General features: G+C 44.9%; 2 protein-coding genes across 2 annotated transcripts; one reads left to right on the top strand and one right to left on the bottom strand.

The window, feature by feature from the left end:
* Positions 1–2,075: 2,075 nt before the first annotated feature.
* LOC117852434 (wall-associated receptor kinase 5) lies at positions 2,076–16,824 on the bottom strand. Its single transcript, XM_034734537.1, has 3 exons — positions 16,734–16,824; positions 10,640–11,532; positions 2,076–2,417 (listed from the first exon to the last, which is right to left on the bottom strand). The coding sequence occupies exons 1-3, from the start codon at positions 16,822–16,824 to the stop codon at positions 2,076–2,078; spliced, it is 1,326 nt and encodes a 441-aa protein (XP_034590428.1).
* Positions 16,718–17,635, top strand: LOC117853954 (early nodulin-93). Its single transcript, XM_034736230.2, has 3 exons — positions 16,718–16,886; positions 16,990–17,051; positions 17,183–17,635. Exons 1-3 carry the CDS (start codon positions 16,823–16,825, stop codon positions 17,402–17,404), a joined length of 348 nt encoding a protein of 115 aa, XP_034592121.1. The 5' UTR covers positions 16,718–16,822; the 3' UTR covers positions 17,405–17,635.
* The last annotated feature ends 579 nt before the right edge of the window (positions 17,636–18,214 follow it).

Genomic DNA, 18,214 nt, shown 5'->3' with positions numbered 1-18,214 from the left:
ATGGTCGCGACGTGGTGACTGCACACACGCTTATTCCCACGTGGTTAATTGCTGTCAGTCAATCAAGGAAAGTTAGCTGCGCGTGCAATAGTGCATCTATTCCGTTTTTTTGCCAAAACTCCATTCCTAGTCGTAAAAGTCAGTCTTCGGGAGAGCTTACTGAAGGAATCTTCCACCAACGACTTGCATCCAATTCAAGAAGGAATCAGGAGGCAATGCGTTGAATCAACAGGACACGCAGGTACCTATATACCTACCGGAAGGTAGATAACCAATGTATCTAGCTTTAAAGTCCATATTAAACTCATATACAATATTTTTCTTTAATATTTTTAATATTTATCAATATTTGTTGGTGTTTATCAACATTTTTTAAAAAGTTATCACCAACATTTCTTGACGTTGACCAACATTTTTCTCTAATTTTTTTACATTCACCAATATTTTTGCTCAACATTTTTTACATGTACCAACTTTTTTTGCATTCACCAATATTTTTTGGCTCAACATTTTTTAGCATTCACCAACCTTTTTTAGTTAAAAAATGATAGTTCATTTAAAATGTTGATTTTTAAAAATACAATAAAACATAGTCATATTGGATCTCATTGTGTACATTAATTCTTAGAAACACAGTAGTTTAAACGGAATTCAAAACACATTTACAGTTTGAGAGAAAAATAAGATCAAAGTTTTAAATCCTAAAAGATTCTATCCATCCCACCCATACAAAAAGAGCAAATCAAATGCTGACACGTGTCCACATCCACCTCAAAGCCATGCATGCTCACGGTGCCCTCTCCCTCAACTCTGATCTCGTCTGTTGGTTGAAGTTTGCTCAAATTTCAAACAGTGAAAGATAACTTAAATATTTTCTTCCGGAAGATGATAGGATTTCCGCAGCGTAGCAGCGGGACGTTGAGCCCGTGCATGTGACACAAGCAAGAAGAAGGATCCCACCCGCCCACGGCCCAATGCGGCCCAGATTTTGCACCCACCCGGCCCGACTATCATCCACTTCGATTGGTCGGCAGGAGAAAAGATCTTTTCGCTCAGCAAAAGCGAGAGGTGGCAAATGCGGCAGTTTTTAGCTACTGATCCAGCCATTCAGTCCAACGTTTTGCAATTCACACGCTCTGCAAGACTGCAACACTTCCTTTTCCTTTAGCCATCGTCTTAGCAAGGATGAATTCCACCATCAAAACTTCAGAAGATACATCATTAATTTTGGGTGGGCTCGCGCCTTACTCGACCAGAGGCTCGCCCTTGCCAAAGCACTGCTCCAAAGGTAACGGCGAAGGATCGACTCGATTTGCATCCATTGCCCCTTAGTCCTGCCGTAGTGCTGTTCCTGTTTTGTTCCCTACATGCAGCTATTGGCAGCTTCTTAGCTTATGAGGCATGTTTGTTTGAGCTTTCTGACAGGTTCTCGACGTAAAAAGTCAGAACAACGAACTTCTTGTGCAGCTTTTCGGAAGCTGGAAGCCTAGAAAAATTGAGCTTGTATGGAAAGCTGAAAAACTCAGTTTTATTAGCTTTTCGTAACTTTCTGAGCTCAGGAAGTTAAACACATCCTCTAAGAGCTAGAGATGGCTTTTCAAAACCAAAAAGCCAGCAGTAGCTTTTCAGAAAAGCTCAAAAGCTGCAGCTCAAATAAACAGGTTCTAATACTCCCTCCGCTCCAAAATATATTCGTTTTGACTTTTATAAATGCATAACTTTTGCTATGTGTCTAGGTATAGTATACATCTAGGTGCATATCAAATGCTATATATATATATATATATATATATAAAATAAATAGTAATTTAGGATGGGGGAAGTAGGCAATAACAAGATTTATAAGTACTATACTTATAAAGTACAACAAAAACTGTCTCAACTCTATTGATCATGTGCATGCATAATAGCACCCCACAGCCATAAGTATTTGTGACTTTTTGGAAGATTCCCAAAGTAATACATCACACATTCTTGTAAAAAGAATTCCTAAAATTGTAGATAAAGCTCCTATTTGGTTTAGACGAGTAAAAAATATTGAACATATCAAAACAGTAGGCATGCCACGAAATTGTCTACCGAGAACCAGAAAACATCAAGGGATCCTGTCCCAAACTGTGCCATTTACTAGACTCCCCCGTGCTTTGCCCCTCATCAATCGACGGAAAATCCATCTGCATATTACCAATATCCTCAAATCCCTCTGCCAATGTATTATTCTCCTCATGATTCTCAGATGACAAAAGGCCTTCTAGTGTAAGGTCCACTTGTCTCATGGTTGGCCGGTCCTCAGCCCTTAATCGTACGCATGACACTGCAAGTTTAATCACTTCTTGGACTTCTTTGCCTCCCTCATCCATAACTTGAGGATCTAGTATTTGGTCCAGGTTGCCATCATCATGTAAGTTAATGAGAGACTAATGCAAGTTGAGATGTGTCTTGGTCTATTTATGATGAGTGATTGACTGGATGATTTGAGGCTTTACCGGTTGAGTCTATATTTCATATGTGCATGATTATGCTAACGGCTAACCGGAGGTGTTGTGTTGTGTGCGTTGTGTTGTGGTGTTTGTGTAAAACATATCTTGTGTGTTGTGTCTCTTGGATTGTGATGTGCAGGTGTAGGATGCAACATGGCAGTCGACGGCATGAGGTGAAGGTGAAGCGAAAGGTTCATGCTGATGTACTAGGGCTGTGAAGGGTGGACACGAGTAGGCTTGGACCGAGGGACCCGAGGAGTCTGAGTGGAGTCATGGGCGATCCACATGGTGCACAGAAGAGCAAGAGTACAGGGATGATGATGGAGATGGCATCGGTCGAGTCAAATGGGACGGAGGCGAGTCGAGTAGGCGCACTACTAGAAAAATCGCCTCTAGTATCGGTTCCCAACCCTCCTCTAGTACCGGTTGTACAACCGGTACTGGCAATCCGGTACTAGATGGGAGTCCTTTAGTACCAGTTGGGGATACCAACTGGGGATACCAACTGGTACTAAAGGGCCTCCCACACCGCGTGGGGGTGCCCTTGTTAGTACCAGTTGCTATTCCCAACCGGTACTAATTTTTATTTTTCCTTTCTTTTCTTATTTTCTGTTTCTTTATTTCCATATTCGTATTTTGTATTTGTTTCCTTTGCGTATACTGGTTCTAATATGCTAATATATGTAAAGTTCTATTTATCTTTAATATAACATTTGAGATACTATTTTATATATATATATATACACACACATATATTATGCATACACATATATATAGACATATTGTGCATACACATATCGTATTTACTATTCTCAACTCGACTCCGGAGGGTGCACTAGATTAGATCCGTCATTATGAAACTCCCCCGCAGGATTTGTGACCTCTTCCAGAAGAAATCCACATAGTTGTTCTTGTATTCCCCTGAAAACTTGGGTCTCGAGGAGTTTTTCCTTCCTGGGCATTATCTATGTCATTGGCAAATGAATTAGAAATACTTAATCTAAATTTTTTGAACAATTGAAACTTTTTGAAATATAAGCAAATAAATTAAAATATTTAATCTAATTTTTCTAAGTATATACACATGGATTGGTTTTTGAAGTACAAGCAAATGAATTGAAATACTTAATCTATTTTTTCTAAGTATATACACATAGATTGGTTTTTGAAGTATAAGCATATGAATTGTAATACTTAATCTAATTTTTCTAAGTATATACACTTGGATTGGTTTTTGAAGTATAAGAAAATAAATTGAAATACTTAATCTAATTTTTCTAAGTATATACACATGAATTGTTTTTTGAAGTATAAGCATATAAATTGAATTACTTAATCTAATTTTTCTAAGTATATACACATGAAATGGTTTTTGAAGTATAAGCATATGAATTGAAATACGTAATCTAATTTTTCTAAGTATATTCACATGAAATGGTTTTCGAAGTATAAGCATATGAATTGAAATACTTAATCTAATTTTTCTCAGTATATACACATGATTTGATTTTTTAAGTACAAGCAAATGAATTGATTTTTGAAGAATATACACATGAACTAATTTATTGTTGAGAATTTTGTATACATACGGTTAATTTGTGGTCGGTGATACGGTTCGGACCCATAAAGGTATGGATGCAGTCACAAACGTAGTATCCGCATAAATTAGTACCCTCCGGCTATCTCGAACACTATATATATGGAAAAAAAGTTATGAAATATTTGTTGTGTTAAAGAAAGTGTCACGAGATGTGAAAATTCAACACATACCGGGAAATCTGTCTTCCAAACAACTTGCTCCTTGAATTCACCTATGTGAGTTCGACGAAATCGAGCCCAATAGTTGTTCACAGCGTCCATGATGTCAGCGTATTTTTCTTTTGGTTTTCTCAAAGAGTCAAAGACATACAACATGCTCATATCGGGCACAATAACAAGGAGTATCCAATGGAAGTTGTACATCTAAAAATTGAAGCTAGTTAGTATTATGTTTAACTGCAAGTTCGAAAAAAAAAGAGATGGGAAAAACGCTCACTCGAAGTTCCACGGTAGTAATATGTACTTCTTGTAGTAATGCTTGTTGAGAAACTTAAATATATTCTTCAAGGTCCGATTTGGTCTATCCCTTAGATTTGCCTGGTGTATAATTTCGGGGTTCATGAAGTCTACGTCATGGTATCCGTTCCTGCGACAAGTTTGAATCTCCATCCTGCATGATACAAAATTGAATAGGAGTTAAGACTTACATGACCCAGCAATTGATCAGTGACTTTTCTAGTGCATCTTGATTGAATAGCATATATAGTTCCTCCAGATCCACATTTATGATGTCATTCCCACGGAAGTAATGTTGATCACCAACCCGAACTTCCATCGCGATCAAACCATGTGTTGTAGCCTCCATGTACCATTCGTGCAGCTTGTACATCTTCATTGGGAGATGTTTCACCAACTTGGGCTACACGAGCAGTTTACCGTACTCATATTTCCATTTGACAGGCACAAGGTGCATTGGGATGTTATCCTCCCCTCGAAGTTGTGCTGCTGTCAGACTTGTATCTCTAGCGAATTCCAGCAGGTTCTTGTCAAACTCAGAAAGCACCACAAACGGGGCAACCGATTGGTTGGATTGCTGTCCAAGTTGAGGAATAGATTTCCCACTTTGCTTCCTTTTCTTAGCTGCATGCTTTGTTATCTGCCTTTTCAGTTAGCAGAGGTTTCTCTGGCTCTTTCCTTTGCTCCACCTCCATTCTTCTGATGAAAGACCAAAGTTTACGCTTATCAAGTGGTGGCTCCGGATTCTGTTTCTTCCTCCATGCTTCTTTGCGAGCCTCTTTCCATGCTTCGTACTCAGCATCCGCTGCAGCCTTTCATTCCTCATCTGTCATATCATATGGTAATTTCTCAGCTGGTTGCTTCTCCTTCTACTTCTTCTCCTTCTTCTTAGGAGGTGAAGGAGGTACTGAATGCTTCTTCATAGGAATGGGAGGTGGACTCATGCTTGGATCCCTTTCTAGTACTGGACTCATGCTAGGACACCTGTCTGGTAGTGGAGAGGGTGCCCTAGCAGATGGCGTAGGTGATCTTGCCCTAGAGCCTTGAGGAGATGATCCCAAGATCGGGGGATTCGGCTGCGTAATCCTTATGTAGCGCTTGGACCATTGAATCCAACCATGGATAGCTTCTCCTAGATTCTTTTCCATGTCACCTCTAGGGATCTCCAGTTCCAGGTCATCCCAACTGTCGACCACTTGGTCCACCCCAACTTTGGCATAGTGAGCTTGAATCTCCACGCCATGTAGTGTTTGGCCTTGCATCGGTTGCTCAGCCACACCATAAGCCACCACTATGAGCTTGTTTTTCACGGGAGTAACGAGCTCATAAGGAGCTCTCCCTGTGATGTTGTCCACAAGGTGGCATTCCTTAAGTATCTCAGTGGATCCTCCAGCTGGGGCTTCTGTGGAAGCGACACTACCTCGATGCTGAGTCGGGCTTACGTCGATATGTGGCCCTGATGCTGTAGTAGCTGCTTGTTCACTAGCTTGTTTGCTCAGAGCTAGGGCCACACGCCGGTCTATTATTTCCTCCATTCTTACCTCTGATGCTGCTACTTGTTCTTGCAGCTCTCACAGCTATCGTGCTTGGTCTGCCTTGCTTCTTTGCTGACTTCTATATGATTCAACGTGTTCACGAAAGGCAAACTTCCACAGAATGAGTCCTTTGCCTCGGCATCTTCCAGGGTGTTCGGGATTTTCAAGTGCCATTGTCAGCTCGTCCCTCTCTCGATCAGGCACGAAGGATCCATCGGCCGTTAGGCATGGAAACGGGGCGGGTTCGGATCGGGTGGAGTGTCTGGGCACCCAAAACCGAAACCTGAACATAAAACCCGAATCCGCCCAAACACCGATTCGGATGAAAATCCCTCCCTGAAATCGAAACCCGCGGATACCCGAAACCCGACGGATTAACCGAAACCCGCTGTCGCCCACCCTGATCCTGCTTTAACAAAAATTCTTAAATATAATGTGAGGTCCACATATCTCAATTCCTTCGCCGCCGCACTTGCCGGCCAGCTCCGGCTCCACGGCTCACCGGCTCACTCCCCACCATGCTGGCCCCCACCCTGCTCGGCTTCGCTGCACGCCGGCAGCTCCGCGGCGAAGCTCCGCCCACCACGCGCAGAGAGCACCACGTTGGAGCTCAACTACGGTGTCGTCCATGTCCCTCCACAACTTGCTCTTGTGGCCCTATGCTGGTAGCCCCGGCGCACTCCACCTTGCCCGTGGCGGCTGCAGCCAATCGCCAGCCCGTTCGCTCCGTCTCGCCTTAACGTGCTGGCTCGGCTGCTTTGCTTCGCCCCCGTCTGCCTCAACATGGCAACCTCACCAGAACCCACCCTCGCCGTCTCCGTATCTTGCTCGTGCCCGCACGCACTCGCCGTCCTGCTCCCCGCCATCTTTTCGGGCCCGCGCCCACTATCGCTCTGCACCGACCCCGCGCAAAGGCCGCCCGCAACAAGCGTCATCTGCCACCCATCCGCCCCACTAGAGGTCGCCCACGCTAGGCCCCCGACGCCGCCCGGCCGTCGTTGCCCCTGTCTCCGTGCGAGAGACCGGGAGTCGCGGCCTCACAGTCGCGGTGCGGCGGGGACGCAGGGTACAGGGGGTCGGGGGGCCCTGGGTGCGGGACGGAGGGTGTTATATACATAGGGTTTGCTAGGTGGGCTTTTAGTGGGCTCAATGTTTCGGGCCCCGATGGAGCTCCACGGGTGGATTTAAGAATCCGCCCCAAATCCGAAGTATTTCGGGTATCCGAACCCGAAAAACCGTGAGCAAAAACTAGGAACCGAAACCCAGGAACTCGAAACCTGCAGATATCCGCACCGAACCCGATCCGCTACCATTCTTATCGGTCGTTTTCTTTACTAAGTCATCAACTCTCGTAGCCGCTTCTCTTATTTCATTGCCGAACACAATTGATCCATCTTCGGGATTGAGCCTGCCACCATGAGCATAAAACCAATTCTTTGCTCGCTCAGGCCATTCGAGAGTATATGGTACTATTCCCCTGGCAATTAGGTCATCTTCCATCCTTTGCCATTTCACAGCCCCCGACTTGTATCAAGGGAGGATGAAGTTTCTAACATTTGGAACACTTGAATGAGTGAAATCTCCAAGAAATTGTCACAAATCCAGCAGCACCTCCCTTATGGCGCTATGGATAGGGTGAAGCTCGAGCTGTGGTTAATTATCTAGAGAATATAGAAAAATTCTTGAATTAGCAAGAAATTAACATTATTTCTTACAATTTGATAACGTAATTATCTCTATGTACCACAATTTATCTCGCTCACATTACCTATAATTTACTTACCTCATATTTGAAAAGTAATAAACTATGAAATTATTCCTCTAACCTCATATCAATTTGTTTGACTAGTATGAATCACAAATATGAGCTCTAAATAACACATTCATATAAATGAAAATTTTTCCCATTATATCTTATTCTAAAAATCACAAATTACTTTAGCTCTAAAGTATAAAACTTAGTATACTAACCATGTATCAAGGGAAGATGAAGTTTCTAACCTTTAAACACTTGAATGAGTGAAATCCCCTAAATAACACATTCATATAAATGAAAATTTTCCCCATTATACCTTATTCTAAAAATCACAAATTACTCTAGCTCTAAAGCATAAAACTTAGTATACTAACCATGTATCAAGGGAGGATGAAGTTTCTAACCTTTAGAACACTTAAATGACTGAAATCCCCAAAAAATGGTCACAAATCTGGCAAAACCTCCCTCTATTTCACCATGAATAGGGTGAAGCTTGAGCTAGAAGATCTGGCTTGGTCTGGAGGAGGAAGAAGGGTATTTATAGAATGGAAATTAGTACCAGTTAGGGGCAACAACCGGTACTAGAGGGGGGTGCCATACTAGTACCGGGGTGCCATACTAGTACCGGGTTGGGACAGCAACCGGTACTAGAGGGTACCCCTTTAGTACCGGTTGTTGCCACCAACCGGTACTAGAGGGTGGGTGGAGCATTAATACTGGTTGGGGGCACCAACCGGTACTAATGTGCACCATTTAGTACCGGTTGTTGCCCCAACCGGTACTAAAGGGGTTCTCGAGGCGCGCTACAGGTAGTATCCATTGGAACCGGTACTAATGCTAGCATTAGTACCGGTTCCAAATGTGACCGGTACAAACGCTAGGGACAAGAGGTCATATTTCTAGTAGTGGCGGATCGGGAGTCGGGAGCGAAAGATTTGGAGGCGTCGAAGGCTTGGCGGATGCCGGACACACGTCAACATCGGTGAGTCACGTCGTGCGTGGTGTGCAAGAGGGTTTGACCGGTTTGGCCTCAAAATCGGGGAGGAGTCACGCCTAAAGGGTGTGCAAGTGGGTTTGACCGGTTTGGCCTCAAACCCGGAGGGACGAGTCCGGTGCGGCTGGACAGCATCGAGTTGGAGGATGCATGGCGCCATTGCGAAGCTTGCGTCGAGGCAAAGCGATTTCGTGAGGCACCGAGTCCATCCGATGTACGAGAAAAAAGTTGGATGATTTTACCCCTGTGGGTATTTGAGTTGTGTGCTTCATGTAAGAGCATTCTGGTCATTTTTCGGATGACTATATATTTTTGGGAGGGCTGTTGGGGCAGATATCTCTTGGGCTTTTTGGTGGTGGCTTCTCATTTGGTTTTGTGAGAGTCTTTAGGGGAGAGAGAGGGAGAGAGATGAGGGATCTTTGATTTGATCTTTTTGCCATCTTAGCTTTGTTGGTAAGAGTGGCTTGTAACCGAACATGGTGGAGTAATCCAAGAATTAATTTCGTGCTCAATTGCTTCTCCATCTCAAGATCTGAGTTTTATCTTTTTCAGATTTTTCGGAAGCATTTTCGTAGGATTTTTCGTTCTTCGCGTTTGGCTTCAAATCCGGTGAAATTTGTTGGTGGGTTTTGTTGCTAGGATCCTTATGAGCAACTTTGGTATGATCCCCCATCAAATCACTCACGGATTCCGTGTGAATTTGAAATTTTCACTAAACCGTGTCTTTGTTGTGCGTTCGGTTTTCTTCAAAATCCGCGATGAATACTTGAGCTTTTCAATATCTTTTTCTTGGATCTATTAGCCATGTGCTTCTATGGCTTAAGTTTTGTTTTTATCCGTGGTGTTTTGATAGAGGACTTTTCAGTTGAAGTTGGGTGTGTTCTTTGCCTCGTTCTTCTCTCTGTTCCTGTTCGCGCGCAGGCGAAGGTACCGAAGAGCGTCGGGCAGTAGCACGTGCTGCGGCAGCTTGCGCACGCGCGGAGAGCCAGCGGACGCGTGCGTGCTGCTCGTCACGCGAGACCTGGCAGCCAGAGGCCCAGCTCGGCAGTCAGCGGCCCAACGCGGGGAAGTTTCCCGCTGGACTGCAGCCAGGCCGGCCCAGCGGCTGACTCAGCAGCAGCTGGCCCAGGCGGGAGGCTGTGACCAGGCCGGCCTGGATAGCAGGCCGGAGCCAGCGCGCAGCAGGCCAAGCCAGCACGGACTGCCCAGCCATGTTGCTGGTTCTGCCCTTCAACAGCAGCAGTCCAGCGTTCAGCAGCAGCTTGCATTTTCTTTGCAGGTGAGCAAGGACAGTAGTGTTTCAGTTCAGGTCTGTACTTGCCAAGTCCCTCTCGAGTTTGATTCACAGAACCAGATCAACGAGTATTTAATTCTTGTGAACTGTCACTTTCATACTATAGTGATACAGTTGTTGGTTGAATTGTTTAATCTTTACATGCTAATTAGCTTTTCTTTGCATGTCGAGTGAACTGAGTACATGAGCACTTGTTTAACCATTTAGCTTGTATGCAGTTAGATCTGTTTACTTAAGTGCTTTATCAATCTGTCAAGAAATCAATTCGAGCGTGCTTACTAGTGGTTGTGCTTAAACTCGTGTGCAAGCTTTTCAGCTTGCGCCTTGCTTTGCTTCCGCTACGCTTTGAGCGTCTCTAATCATTTCTAAGATGAGCTTGTCACGAGTTGACTTGCGTCATCTTGACGAATCGACGCGAGGTGTGTTTGAGGTGGCAATCGGGATATAAGCCTTGTTCTCGAAGAGAATTTTTAAAGCCTCCCATTCACCTCCCCTCTGGTCGCCCATCCCGATCCTTCAGTTAACAAAATGGGCAATAAGGCCATCACCGTTAGAGGACAAATATGATGGTTTCTTTATAGCGAGCAATTCCACAAGAAGAACACCAAAGCTATAAACATCACTTTTATCTGTAAGGCGACCTGTGTAAAAGTACATAGGATCCAAGTATCCTATAATCCCCTGAACAACTGTGGTTAACCCTCTTCTATCAAGTGGAATGTACCTTGAAGCTCCAAAGTCCGACACCTTTGATGTCAACGTATCATCAAGGAGCACGTTACTGGATTTGATATCTCTATGGATGACTGGGATTGAAACTGATGAGTGAAGATAGGCAATTGCATTAGCAGTTTCAGTCGCGATTCTTAACCTGTTGTTCCATGCTAGTGATCTTGAAATATGAAGATGGTGATAAAGGGTTCCATTGGAAATAAACTCGTAAACCAACAATGGCATCTCAGTTTCTAGGCAACATCCAAACAGTTTTACCACATTCCTATGGTTTATTTGTGAGAGGATGGCGACCTCATTTATGAACTCATCTATTTCTTTTTGGACTGTTATATTTGACTTCTTGATAGCTACGACATGTAGGTCCGACAAAATCCCTTTGCAGACAGTACCATGCCCTCCACCACCAAGCTCACGGGCTGGGTCAAAGTTATTTGTTGCCTTTGCAAGCTCATCCAATGTTATGATCATCCTTTCCGCAATGTCTGTCCTTTGGGATATCAACTGTTGTAACAGTTGTCCACGATTTTGCTCAAAGTTTCTTTGTTTTAGCTTCATTGCCCTCATCTGCTTAAACCTTTGAGTGATAAAGACAATAATGACAACCAAAAGTATAAAGCCTGCTGCGCTACCAACTCCTATAATGATGCTTAAACCTGAAAGCGTATAATTTGTTATGATACTTTCTGAATAACCAAAAAGGAAGGAAAATTCAATAAAACGTTTGAATAAAAATATGTAGCTAGCTTTGTTATCATTGATCACATTTTATCGGGGTGGGACACGATGATTTATCATGGAGAAACCAGCTGTGTATCATACATACATATAATTATTTTTTATATACTCCATCATTTAGGTCGTTTTGGTTTTTCTAGACACATAATTTCTAGATGCATAGCAAAAATTATGTACCTAAAAAGTCAAAACGGCCTACAATTTGGAACGGATGGAGTATCTCATTATATGATATATAAATCTAATTAGGTTGGTGTATATAAAGCAGTGATAAAATATTTTGTAGTATGGTTGCACTCATGCTAATATGATCTGTTTAATTAGAGCAAACATAGCAGTTAATATTTTTGTGGACAGGGTGTTGTTGAATAACTTCTCTCTCCACCCAAAAAGAAAATCGCGATGCTAAAATGTACCTATGGCTTGATGCTGGTGCTGCTGGTTCGTGCATTTGTAGCTTCCCATGGTGTTGGTGCATGTAACCGTTGCAATGTGATGGGATATCACATTCATTTATGTCAGTCGAACGAATACGTGAGTAGAATCAACATTATATAATACGACAAAGCGGATCAGAGCAAAGTAAGAGAAAACAAGCGATTAATGATTTTGGAGATGGAGATGCATCATGCTGACCTTGGCAGCCCCCGTCTAGGTAAGGATTGCCCTCGTAACCTTGAGAGCAACTGCAGCTAGCGATACCCAGCACCATATTTGTCACGTTTATGCATACGCTGTGGCTTGGATGAACTTTTTGTGGTTTGGATGCAAGTTTCATTACCAATAACCCAATCCAGAACCAAAGGAACCCCGGGCGTTGAGCTCAGAAGCCCATAGAGAGGTCTGCAATTTTTGTTGTGGTGACATACAAAGGATCGAATTTGAACCAATCTGCCTCGGCGATGAAAGCGTAGCTGCACGGGGCTGAAATCTGGTGGGCGCGGAGCCAACACGGTTGGGCCCGCGAGGGCTGAGGCCGGCGTGCCTAGGCGGCAGCAATGGCGGCCAATGGGTGCAGGTCCGGTGTGGCTCGAACGGTGGGGGGCTAGCACGAGCTGCGGCCGATGCAACTACGCACGGCGGAGGTGGAGGAGGTGCGGCCAAGGCTGGTGGAGGAGCGTCGGCAAGCAGTGGACGATGCGGGCGGATGAGCAGCAGTTTGGATTGGGTATTTGTGTCTCCGTCCTTCTCACCTCGATCCCAGAATTGCTGATTTGTTTGGAATGTGTAACTAAATTTGACATGTGGATGAATTCATATGGCGGAAGTGTTGATTGGCTTGGGATTGTGTGAGTGTTGATTTGCTTGGGACTGAGCAAGTGTTGATTTACTTTGAGTATGCCTACTTCTTGAACGCTTATTCTCGGCATCAAATACGACGACGTGAGCTGCAGCGCAGCTACGAATACGACAACTACGGTCAGCTTTTTTTTCCCAAAATTATCTTTACTTTTTTTCCCAAAATTATTGGTACTGGTGGGCTTCTTAACCATCCGCCAGCACAAATAGCGCAAATAGTATCTGTACTGGCAGGTGGCTTAAGAAGCCCACCAGAGCGAATAGCCATTTATGCTGGTTCAAGGTTGCGAGGTGCGGTACCCACCAGCACAAACCTCTCGTAGCCGTCAGCATAAAATTTTTTCACCTACTACCGCCTTCCCACCTGACGAGGAGTCCGACGACCACGACGACGCGCGCTCCTCGCTTTTCCCGGCCAACTCTCTTGCTGGTTTGATGAGTAGTCTGCCGCACTCCGCCTCTGCATCAAGCGCCTGTGCTAACTCTCTTGCTGGGAGGACCTCGCTTCCGAGCTCCTCGGCGTCCTTGCCCCACTCCCCACGCCTCCCAAGCTCCCGCTGCCTCTCCTCATCCCGTTGCCTCCACCGCCGCCGCTGCCTCGGCTTCCATCCTCAACGACCTCATCGCGCAGGCCGATGTGCAGGCGGAGCTGCTCAAGAAAGCATCACAGCTGGGTAATGAGATGAACGCACACTGGGAATCGGCGAGGATTACGAGATCAACGTGCTCTGGGGATCAGCGAGGGCTTTCGCCAATGCATGCTCCGCGTAGACGCTCGCGCGTATGCATGCGAGAGCTAGCTAGGTAAGCTTTGCGGTGGTGCGCGGGTTGCGGCTAATCCCGCATTAAACTTGCGGCAGAATCCAGACCGCCGCTGAAGCCCACTGAATTCTTGCGGCTTACGTGGGGCGGGCCGCCCGCACGCCGCAGCCGCCCCACTTGCAACCACAGCTGTAGGAGTGTAGGACTCGATTTGCTGTGCGCGACGCTCTGGTTGTTATCTACAGACTAGTAGTGCAAAGTGCAGCAGGCAAGTTGCCTAGGAAGCAGTAGACCTGTGCATTTTTCGAGCGGGCCAACAAAGTCCGGTTCATTTTGGGTCAAAAATCCGTGCTCACGACTAGGGCTGTAAAAAAAGCTTGCTCGATCGTGTTCGGCTCGTCTTAGGCTTGGTTCAAGATCAGCTTGATTTCTAAACGAGCTAAGCTTAAGCCTAACTCAAAACTCATGAGCTTTTCGAGCTCGAGATCGAAAAACTCGAGTAAGCTCGTGTACTACGATTCACCATGACCTATGAGGTGTATACATATATATACTCTAATTTTCTTGCTTAATTGTACTACGTAAATCTCAAGGTATACAAGTAATGGAATGAATCTAGTCCGATTATTATATAGGCTTTGCTAAACTATGTTTATAAATGATATAAATATGAAGGCTCAACTCGAGATTAGCTCGAGCCAAGCTTGAGCCTAGCTCTAAGCTCGGATGGTTTTGAGGCTCGGTTCGGGCTCAGCTTGATGCTTTACCAAGCTCAACCTTGAGGCGATGAGCTCGCTCGAGCTCGGCTCATCTACAGCCCTACTTACGACCGTCTCATGGACGTTGTCGGGCTGATTTTTCAAGCTAGGTCCGGGTTGGGCTCGAGCTTCCCGCTCTTTTTTATAGTTGAAAAATAAATTAAATAAATTGTCTGGACAGGTTCAGGCCAGCCCGATTTTTTTACTTGGTTTTCACTGCTCACGTCCGGTCCCAGTCATCGTGGGCAGGCCAAATCCGATCAGGTTTGGGCTGGACACGTGGGCTGGATGAAAAATGCTCAGGTATATGGAAGCAGCGGTCCAGTCGAACTACAAAAGACTCGCGCGCATTATTTGTTTAGACCCATGCAAGAAAGCTCATCCTTTTGCGGCCTGGAGGAGAAGGTTCCTCAGCGTTGGCCCGTGCGCGGCCGGAGTGAAAGGAAACCGATGAGAGGCTCAAAGTTGCCATAAAACTATAAAAGTGAAGGCTGAAAGCTAATAAACAAGTTAAGGGCTTCGGATCTCTCCACAGTAATTCTCCTTTTGTGCTCTAGCTAGACCGTACCAGAGCTGGACTCATCTCAGAAGCCAGGTTTTGGAAGGCCAAACCGCCAAAGTGTTTGCTGGAGGATGTAAAGATGAGAGGTACAGTAACAAGTACTAAGCCCGTGTTGCCAGGAAACTAATCAACCTATGGTTGAGCATGCAAAGTGCTTTTATCACTTGCACTAGATGACCACAGCATATGCAGCTACTCGCACCAGACTCTACAGGTGCGGTAGATGGCCGGTCGGCTGGGACGTGGGAACCGCCCTATTCTATCTATGGTTTTGTCACCTCGGCTGTCTTTCCAGGGAAGAACCCAAAACAGGAAAGAGAGAAGCGCTCGCTAGTGCCGACGGTGTGATGTCATCGGATGAGAGGACAGAAGCCGTTGGAGAGCAGAGTACAGGAGCGAGCGCCCATCCCTGCAAAACCAGAAATTGACGGGGCTACTGATGTTTTTACGTTTGGGCATGCAGGCGGGCAGTTTGGCGCTTTCTACGTCGCTGATTACGATTCAGATCCCATCAAGGAATCTACTACTTATATTATCCACTTCTATGCTCCAGCAGGAAACACGTCAATTCTCGTAGTACCTAGCTACGCACTCCCTCCATTTCAATGTTCCATTTTAAAATATTGGTATAGTCGATTATTCAGTTGTAAATAAGTGTAGGTGGATGTTCAACTTAACAGGCTCCACCGAAATATTGGTATATCAAAAATTACAGTGGAACTGATTCTTGGTGGGGATTGTTCGATTAATTGGGTTAGACCTATTTATTTCAATTAATCAAATAATAAGAATTAAAAGGTCCATGATAAATGCTATGAGTTGCTAATTGGTCAATTTTGCATGGTAAGTTGAGGAGAGGTGATTATTGCTGTTTATGAGAATTGATTCACTCAATTAACATAGCCAATAAAATGCTGAGAGCTACTAGTTCTTGATGACCATTCTTCCCATCAGTTAATAGTAACTTCCATCGCATTATGATGTCCAGGTTCAATGAACCTCACCTCTTGAAGCCTATATAAGAGAGGCACCTCCTCTTACTCTCACAAGTGCAAAACACCAATACTCTCAAGTACTCCTGTTCAAGAGACCTATCTCTTTCTCCCTCACTGTTTTCTACAGCAATCTTGCATTCCCATTGCTAGCATTGCGTGCACAGTACTGTTGAGAACAGGCCTTCGAAGCCATGCACGCTGAAGGTTCTGAACCGGATAGCGGGCAATCAGGTTTTTGGGGAGCATCTTCACACGATTGCTCACTCCCTGAACAACTACATCGTCTACCTCCTGGTGGCCTGAACGACTACTTTGCCTACTTCCTGATGCCGTTCGAGGGACTGTACTGCGAACATCTACCTACATCAGCTTGTATGACGACATCGCCTGAGGCCATCCCTCGATTAGTATGACTAATCCAGGTGGTAATGGCGCATCCGGTGTCTCCGGCACCGGCCCCACCCAGAGTACAAATTGAGATCTATTTATTTCATTCTGTTCATATTTATACTTATGTTTGTGTTAAACATGAACACGCACACCTATTCTGTTTCACTCGCTTTAATATGATAATATTATTGTTTTACATGTTTAATTTGAAATTAAAATATACCGCCTCGATATCTATCAAAACCATGGCCGCTCCCTCCCTCCAGCGCCCGCCATCCTTGTCATGTGGCCCCCAAAACCACTACCTTTTCCTCTAGGATCCACTACTCCACCGATCCCAGCCTATAAATACACGGCCTCGTTGCGAGCACATCTCATCTCACTCTCACTTCCACCAGTACAACCCGAGTAGCCGACAGATCCTTCACCAATCACCAGCGATCTTGCTGCACGTCTGAATCCCAGACTCGCCATGTCGACGGTGACCCGTGCCTACCTCGACCAGAGGCTCGCCATGGCCAAGCGCTGCTCCAGAGGTAAGCGTGCCTATTACAGCCGCTGCCGCTCTACCACTGTCAGTTCGACGTGTACTAGTACGTTGGTTCTTATTTCTGACACTGGTGATGAAAAAAATTGCAGAGGCGACGCTCGCCGGAGCCAAGGCGGCGGCCGTCGCCACCGTCGCATCTGCAGTCCCAACGGTGAGTCACCACCTACATCTTTGCTGCAGTTACAGTCTTACAGCGAGATGAAACTGATAGAGATAATCATCATGACCTGAGGACTCGTGATATAACTGAATTAACCTGCTGTTTACCTCTGTTCTCTTCAGCTGGCGAGCGTGCGGATGCTGCCGTGGGCGAAGGCGAACCTGAACCCGACCGGCCAGGCTCTCATCATCTGCACGGTGGCCGGGATGGCCTACTTCGTCGCCGCCGACAAGAAGATCCTCTCGCTGGCAAGGCGCCACTCCTTCGAGGAAGCGCCCGAGCACCTCAGGAACACGTCCTACCAGGGGGCCGCCCGCCCGCACCCGGCATTCTTTAGGCCTTGATCGTTGAGCAACCTCTTGATCGCTAGTGATGTGGCCCCGGCTCAAATCTTCTCAGACAAAGTGTGTAACAGTACTTGGGCCATTGTAATGTAACTACCTCCAAATAATAAGCATAGTGAAATATTTTGTGTTTCTGAACCCTGAACTTGGCATGTCAAAACAATAAGCATGTCAAAGATTGCAGCAAAATAGTATGTGGCGATGAACTAAAAATACAAAGCCTTGGAATCATCCCAGCATTACCATTTTTCAGAGTTTGCTATGCAGTAGACAATTTCTTTTTTTTATCTCTTGGGATCTGTACCTTGTCTATGCAGTAGGCAATCTCTTTTTTTCAGAAAAAAACAAAGCAGTAAACATTTTCAACTTGCACCTTCAGCAGGCGCAGAAAAAACAGAGTTGTAGATAAAGAGGCTACATAGACGCTTCCTGGCTAATGCTCTTACCCTGCTATCTATGCATGCATATGGGTGTAAAATGTAAAAATCTACATGGGCACCACCAAATTAGATGACAAGATAGACCCATTTCATCTTGTATGGCATCAACCCCCACACAAATATAAAAGTGCTCACTCTATTCTAAATTGTAGTTCATTTTAACTTTGTCCTAAGGCAAACTTCTTTAATTTTAATTAAACTTATAAGAAAAAGTACTAACATTTATAAGATCCAGTTTGTTTCATTAAATGTATCCAACATGAGATATATTTGGATAGCGCATTTATTTCAATACCATAGATGCTAACATACTTTTTTTATAAATTTTTTTGTTAAAATAGAATAATTTGACTTAAGATAAGATCGAGTG

The sequence above is a fragment of the Setaria viridis genome, chromosome 4 (assembly GCF_005286985.2).
Source record: "Setaria viridis chromosome 4, Setaria_viridis_v4.0, whole genome shotgun sequence".
NCBI lineage: Eukaryota > Viridiplantae > Streptophyta > Magnoliopsida > Poales > Poaceae > Setaria > Setaria viridis.
This window is presented reverse-complemented; position numbering and strand designations above follow the sequence as displayed.